The sequence below is a fragment of the Vidua chalybeata genome, chromosome 17 (genome assembly GCF_026979565.1).
Source record: "Vidua chalybeata isolate OUT-0048 chromosome 17, bVidCha1 merged haplotype, whole genome shotgun sequence".
Taxonomy (NCBI): domain Eukaryota; kingdom Metazoa; phylum Chordata; class Aves; order Passeriformes; family Viduidae; genus Vidua; species Vidua chalybeata.
Window position 1 is genome coordinate 8,610,902 of NC_071546.1, and position 7,650 is coordinate 8,618,551.

The 7,650-nt window shown below is 47.3% G+C and overlaps 1 protein-coding gene across 1 annotated transcript; it reads right to left on the bottom strand.

Moving 5' to 3' along the window:
* Positions 1 to 2,163: 2,163 nt before the first annotated feature.
* On the bottom strand, positions 2,164 to 4,150 carry NPBWR2 (neuropeptides B and W receptor 2). Its single transcript, XM_053958650.1, has one exon. The coding sequence runs from the start codon at positions 3,943 to 3,945 to the stop codon at positions 2,947 to 2,949; it is 999 nt and encodes a 332-aa protein (XP_053814625.1). The 5' UTR covers positions 3,946 to 4,150; the 3' UTR covers positions 2,164 to 2,946.
* Positions 4,151 to 7,650: the final 3,500 nt, after the last annotated feature.

The following is a 7,650-nucleotide window of genomic DNA, read 5'->3' on the forward strand; positions in this document are numbered from 1 at the left end:
ATGGGTGTGAGAAAAGGAAGGCGATTCCTCCCCGGAGCAGGAACTTGCTGCTGCAGTGGGCAGGAGCAGCAGAAAGGCTTCAGCTCCTGCCGTGTGCGGGGAGCTGCGTGGCTGCACCGCACCTTTGCACCCATTGACACAGCACACCCTGTCCCAGAAGGAAATCTCCCCGGCTTTCAGGCTGAGCTGACTTCCCTGCTCAGTGCATGGCTGGGAAGGGGTTAGGAGGAGGAGGGAACCCTGGGGGTTGCTAATTCAGCCTCCCGCCACCCTGCAGACCTCACACGGGATGCTTGCTTTGGGAGGGGATTTATTCAGTGAATCGTTAATGGGGTTTATTTCCCCGCTTCCAGTCTTCAAGATGCAGCTGATGTGGGCTGGTGTGACAAGCCAGCCCCAGCAGTGGGAGGACATTCAAAGCAACGGGCTGGCGTGTGGGGCTTCCCCTGGGGGGGATCCTGTGCTGGGAGTGGGCAAGCGTCTCCTTGGTGTTTTCTGCTCTCCCAGAAGAAGCCGAAGCAGCCCGGCTTCTGCCGCTGTGCTCCGAGGGTCTGCCCAGGCACGGGAAGCCCGAATTTGCTGGCTGCCCGCAGGAGCAGGGTGCCAGGCTGTGTGTGAGGCTGAAGAGGCTGCGGGAGATGCAGCGATGCTGAGCTGAAAGCAGCGAGTGCCGCTTAGTGCCGCCGGGCTGAACCGCACGGCTCCGCACCGGCCACCTGGAGCCTCTCCTGGGCACGGGAGGAGACCTCGGCCGATGCAAATCCTTCTGCCCTTGGAGCCTGGCACCCACGCGAGGGGCCAAGACTCGTGTCAGGTGTTTGACATAGAGAAAATCGTGGATGCAGCAGGATGCTGCCATAAGGAGATGCTGAGACGGGGCTGCTCGTGCTCAGGAAGGGAAGGGTCAGTAAGGGAGTTCAGAGAGGAGGGAACCAGACTCTCCTCAGTGATGTCCAGTAACAGGAGACACGAACTGAAACATGGAAAATTCCATGAAATCATAGGAAGGAAATTCATTGTTAGAGTGGTGAAGTACAGGATTGTCCGCAGTACCTGTGGCATCTCCATCCTTGGAGACATTCAAACCCAAGTGGACACGGTGCTGGGAAATCTGACCCTGCTTGAGCCATGCTGTGATTCTGTGACTGTCATGTCTTGTGATTTAACAGAAAAAGCTCCAGCAATATCACTGTCGTGTCTGAAGTGGGTAACTCACACTGAAAAGCTCCTCTCCATGCAAAAAAAAAAAAAAAAAAAAAAAAAAAAAAGAAGTACTTACTTTTTCTACTTAATAAAATATACTGCCTTTCCTAGAGCCCCAGTGCCAATGAACAGCGATGTTTCAGCTGATTGGCCAGCTTGTGTGAGAGGTGACATAATTTGGGTCAGTTTTCTCACTCTGAGAGGTTTTTCCACCTGGGAAGCCCATTGCCAGCAGGTGGCAACCATGCTAAAGCAAAATTCCTGGAGAAGTTTTGCCTGGAAGAATGTGTTCTCCTTCACTGTTCTCCCACAGTTAGCACCTTTAATATGGAGAAGGCAACAGAGCGATCTTGTATCCACACATCTGTTTTTAGTGTTCTGTAAATGAAATTGCCCTCCCGAGGTATTGAGGGTTGTCAGTTTTGGTGTAGGGGTGCTCAGGGCACTGAACTGCCCCGAGCAGTCTCACCTGGGGTCTCCACCCACACCCACCCATTGCTCTGAGAGCCCATTTAGCTGAGAACTGCAATCTCCTTTCCTTTTGTGTTACCTGTCCTGCACTTTCCTGGGGGAATTTGGACAGGTAAGAGCCAAGCTTGGTACCTGGGGTCGGGGGAAAGCTTAAAAGAAATATTTTAGCTAAGACAGTCTTCCTAAAACCAGTATCATACAAACTTCACAGGGCTAAAGGGTGTGAGAATGAGTTTTCCAAGCTTTCGATATGGAGTTTCTGATCTCCAGACTCTCCCAGTCAAGTCCTGGTTTTGTTCAAGTATTTTGGCTATTTATCTGTGAAAGAAGAAACTTTATATCTGCAGTGCTCACTGGAGTTTTTCTTATGGCTTACAAAACATCTTAATTTTGTTACAAACCTACTGTGTTTTATTTTATAATGGGCAAAATGCAATATACATAGCAAAGATACGGCACAAGTAGCATAAATTTTCTCTTGTAAAAGAAGGATCAGTCTCTTTTTTTTCCCCCATGAGGTTTATTTCATTACTCATTCTTAAATAAATATGTATTTGACACTTAACAGGAACAACTAGTTCAAAATAATTTCTATCACAAATTCTCACAGTTATTATAGTATTTGTATGGTGTATTGTTTAGCACTATTTTTGAGACTCAAATCCTCCTTTTGGTCTAAATTTAACATGTCAAAAAAGAGGAAATTTGTGGTGGGGTGGAAGATGGACATCCTTCAAAATCAAAAGAAAGCCATAACACACAGGAACATACATGAACATTGAAAATAGTGTCTTTTCTCTTCCAAATACTCATCCTCTGTTTTACTGATGTTTCACTGGAAGTGCCCATTAGCTCTGCTCCATTAAACAATCCTCCCTAATAACGCAGTGATAAAGAACTGAGCTTTGCACTCGTCTGGAAATTGGTCTCCAGCCTGACCGTGCTGTACAGCAGATGGCAATAAAGGACCACTCTGTGGCAGAAGTACACCCCTGAAAAGGAAATGTTCTGTCCTTAATAATTCAGAAGGTGCAATTAAAAATCAGGTTCTAGAAATGCAACTCTGAGAAGTTGGTAGGAGAAAAGAGAGGAAATACAAGAGTTGCAAGTGGGCAGGACAAACCCTGCTGCTGCTGAGGCTTACAAACAGACGACACATTACATGTAAACGAAAGAAAGGACATTGTGCATTCATTGGCCACTCCTCCAGTCTGCAAAGTTGCCCCTGAAAAGCCCCAGAAGGGCAGAGACCTGCCAGCCCCAGCCCCCTGTTCAAGAAGTTCTGCATTCCAGCAACTTCCGGAAACTTTTCCGAAAACTGTCATCCAGGAAAGCGTACAAGAAAGGATTCAAGCATGAATTGGCATAGCTTAGGCTGGTGATGAAGTAGGATATCCCAATGACCATGGAGGTTTGGGGTAAGTCAGTGGTCAAAGCCACGATGGTGGCCAGGTGGAAGGGGGTCCAACAGAAGAGGAACACAGCCAGGACTATGAAGACCATAATGGTGACTTTCCTCTTGGCTTTGTCCAGGGCTCTGGCATTGGAGTTCAAGTGCATGTTCCTCAGCTTGTAGAGCATCATGGTGTAGAGGATGCAGATGGTGGATACTGGAATGGCAAAGCCAAGGATGAGGGTGTAGATCCTGCTGGCTTTGAACCAAAACCTCTCAGGCTTGGGGAAACTGAGACCACAACTCTTGATCTCCAGGTCGTCAGTGTAGACATTGGCAAAGATGATGAAAGGGAGGACTATGATGGTGACCAGGATCCAGATGCACAGGCTGACAATCCTGGCCGCTCGGTACGTGCGGTGGGGCATCCTCTTGGACCTGACTGTAGCCAGTACCACCAGGTACCTGTCTATGCTCATCACTGTCAGGAAATAAATGCTGGAGAAGATATTGTAGTGGTCTATGGACAAGATGACCTTGCAGAGGATTTCTCCGAAGGGCCAGTAGCGGAGGAGATGCTCTGCAATATTGATGGGCAAGACGAGGGTGAACAAGTCATCAGCGATAGCGAGGTTCAGGATGAACATGTTGGTCACAGTCTTCATCTTGGGGGCCTTGAGGATCACATAGATGACAGCAGTGTTGCCTGTGAGTCCCACAGCACAGATCACAGAGTAGATCACAGGCAGGACAACGTAGAAATCGGCTGCCTGCTCTTGGAGGGTGAAGTTGACCCTCATGCTGTTTTCCGGGTAGCAGCTGTTGCCTGCATTGCTGCAGGAGCTGTTCAGATCATCCCAAAAGGAGATGTTTCCCATGCCTATTGATCACAGACCACCCTCAGATACCACTGAAAGCTTCTCTAGCCCAGGAGTGAAAGATTTTTTGTTTGGTTGGGGATTTTTCCCCCTCCTGTGAGAAGCAGCTGTTACCTCATTAGATGCAGCTTATTTTCAAAGGGGAGCTGTGAATCTTCATGGACCACTTAACTTACCTCTTTGATTTTGAAGTGATGAGGGGAGAAAAAAATGATTGGAAGACATAAGGCTCCATGAACCAAGAAAACAAGAGAATAATGACTTTCTAAAATAAGTCAAGGAACTCTTCTTTCCAAGAGCATTTTGGTGAGCTTTGGCTTTTCTTTGCTGGGGGAGTTGAGCGGCTCCTGTTCAGCTGTCTGCAGTGAGAGTTCTTCTGGGCTGGCAGGAACAAGGAGGCAGAAAGGGGAATTTTGTGCCTGGCTGGCTGTTCACAGCCCTTGGAGGACCTGAGGGATGGCTGCTGTTTCTCTGGCACAGTGCTCGCTTGCCGTGCAGGAGCAGAAGCGTTCCAGTGGTTAATTAGCGCCTGCCTTTGTGTCGGAGTTCAGGCTCTTCATGGACTGGGATTTCACAAACAATGAAGAAGTTTCTGACACTGTTACTCCCCACTCCCAGGGTCCCCTAGCAAAAGAAGGAGGGGGAAAAATAGTTCAGGGAGTATTTCTGAAATTAACAGTGAAAGGGGATTACCCTGCAATCAAAGTACACCTTTAAGCAAGGGTGGGCTATGAACTTACTCACTCTGAAAACCATCCCCAGTACAAACAACTGGCAGCACCCCAAATTTGGCACAGACAGACAAACCTGTAAATCTCAGAAGTTCAGGATTAATCAGGGAAGAGGGAGAAAAGTACCCTGAAAGCAAATCCACTTTAGAAACACAGCAAGAATCATCCCATCTGAAGTAGTTACCACATCCAGCACTATTGCCTGACCCATACTTCCAAGAATTCCTCCACAGGGAATGAGCAAACAGCTGACCCCTACCCCCACCGTGAAGACCAAAGGTTTGGCAACCAGTCTCAGGCTCTGCAAAGAGAAGTGCCTCATTTCTCTTGCCTTTTGTTGTCGCACAGCAATAAAGTGAGTGGGACTGCCGGCGCTGGGGACGGAGGGCTGAAGTGTCCCTTACCTGGGAAGCGGCTCCGCTGCCTCCTCCAGCACCTGCTGCTTGCACTGCTGAGCCTCTTCCCTCTAATCCGAGTTGGAGGAGGGTCTCTGGGTTGCTGACGTACCGGGATTTGCAATCAGATCAACACGATGCTTCTCTGTGTGCGCGTTGTGTGTCTGACCAATTAGCACTTGCTCAGATCAGGGAAGGGGGGAAACAAAAGGTTTTCTCTCTGCAGGATTATTAAAATAGTCAATACGGTGGATGTTTCCTTCAGGAATGAGGGAGATGTTGAGGGACAGGCAGCACCCAGGACTGGCTGAGTGAGGGATGCATGAAACGGTGGGAAGCAGGGGGTTAAACTGCTTGAATAGGGAACAGTGGCTGGTTTTAACAAAGGGAGTAGGAGGAGGGTGAGCAACATTACAATGTGCAAAATAAACAAATAGAGTACCTCTCCTCTCCAGGTCTGTGCTGTTTTCGGCTGCTCTGGGGGAGTTTGGCTGGGTTTCTCCAGCTGGGTCTCTGATCCGGCTTTGGGAATTCAATGAAATCCTTCAGATGTGCATCAGGAGGTGCAGGAGTACCATGAAGCTTGTCAGAAATGCACCCCAGGTTATAGAGCAGCAATGTAAGATCACTTTACCAGCATGTCCCTGAAGAAAAAAAAGAAAAAGGAAATCAAGAGTCTTTTGAGTCTCCTTTAGTCTTTTAAATGTTGCCTGACCTTTCTTTCAAGACAAGGCAAGGGAAAACACAGGTATCCATCACTGCCATGCCTGGCTGAGTGCATTTAACCAGGAGGGCCAGCTCACAGATCTGAGCCAGTAGCCAAGAACTGCGTTCGACTTTGCTCCTCTTCTTTGGATGTTTTTATATTCTTCTGGCAAGATTATTGTGCACCAGTAGCTGGGTGGGAGTAAAACATTTCATTGCAATTCTCAAGGCCATGGCTATAACTGACTTTTCAGCAGATGGGAATTTTTCTTAATGCCCAATGTACAACTCTTCAAGATATTTTCTGTACCTTGGCCAAAATCAAACCAGACATTGGGCTTAAGGAAAATGAAACAGGAATTTTATTGTCCAATTATATTGCATAGGAATGATATGGATGATACTTCTTCAGATGAAACACCCCTGGAGCTTTCTTCTTACCTGTTTTGGGAAAGCTGGTGTGGTTTATATGGAGTTGTTAGGTCTGCAGGGGGAATGTGTTTTCCAGGAATTGCTGTTGTCCTTTTTCAGAGAAAAACATACAGGAAGGCAGAAAAATTCAGGAGAATGTGATGTTACACTTGCTGATCTGTAACTATTCCCTGGGACAAAAGGGTTTTAAAGTATTTTTCATCCACAATTCTTTGAGGCTTTCTATTTTTTCAGCATAAAGTATATCTCTGGTCTCTGGGATAGCTTAAAAGCTGTTCTTTCTCTTCCCCAACTACATTATCTTGGAATTGGCACCATGCTGCCATGGCCAGGGGTTGTGTGTCTGGATGCTGTGTGTTTTAGGGGCTGGGAGCTGAGGGGGCTGCAGGAGCTGTGGTGCTGCTGATGCTCCCTTGTGCTTTACCCTCTGCCTTGTGCCTTACTCCTCATTATCCGTAGTGAACATGCTCTCCGTGACTTGCTTAGGATGTGCTTGATTAAAACAACCTGTCAGAGATGAGATGGAGACTAATTAAAACTCATTGCCTGGTGTGGTAGAGGGGCTTTTGCTTATATGCCCCAAACAAATTACTGGCACCTGCTTTTGGAGCTCCTTGCCTGGTTCTCCAATAAAACTTTTTTGCTGTGGGGAGAGCAATTGCCAACAGATCTAAACTCATGTAGGAAATTGCTTTGCAGTAGGAACTGTTCTACCAACAGAGAAAATATTTCCTCTGTGTGTCTCTGGGCCCAACCAGGCCCAAAGGCTCTGCACAGGGAAAATGGATCCATGTATATTGGTGTGATGGGGAGTGCTTGGAGAGAAGGCTGAGAGAATGTTTCATTCTTCTTATCTTCTCTGGCTGGGCATCACTTGATTATAAATGTTGCAGTGGCATAAAGCCCTGGAAATCAAGCACTGGTTTGGAGATGCTGCTACAAAGGGCACGAGCTGTGTTTTCCCTGCTTGGGCCTACTTTTGTGCCAACAGCTCCATCATCAGCACAGTGCAAAAGGGACAAAGACTTTATTCCTGGCAAATCCGTGCCATGGAGATGGACTTTGCCTCTTGAAGCCCATGTTCACACTGTGCAGCTTGGGTCAGCTGTGCAAACAGAGAAAAGGCAGAGTTTCAGGGAGGGGGAAATCCCTGCCAATGCTAAATCAGTGGTGCTTTATTGCCTTCATAAAGCTGATGTGCTGCTGGCTCCAGACAAAGGCCATCCACCATTTTGGAGTTATGGAGAACCTGTTTTGTTGGGCTCCGGCTGCTGTCAAGGAGTCAAGTTCATCTCAAGGACACAGATATACAATCAATAATCTGTTTACCAAAACAAAATGTTCTCGGCTGGCTGTCTTGCAGTCACTGGTTATTAAGGTGATTTATTTATATGAAGCGTTCAGGCTTTCAAAAGCATTGCAGGTTAATAATAGAATCAAGG

What these genes read in the sequence shown, in the direction of transcription:
- NPBWR2 (XM_053958650.1), bottom strand. Translation starts at nt 3,945, where the DNA reads ATGGGAAACATCTCCTTTTGGGATGATCTGAACAGCTCCTGCAGCAAT.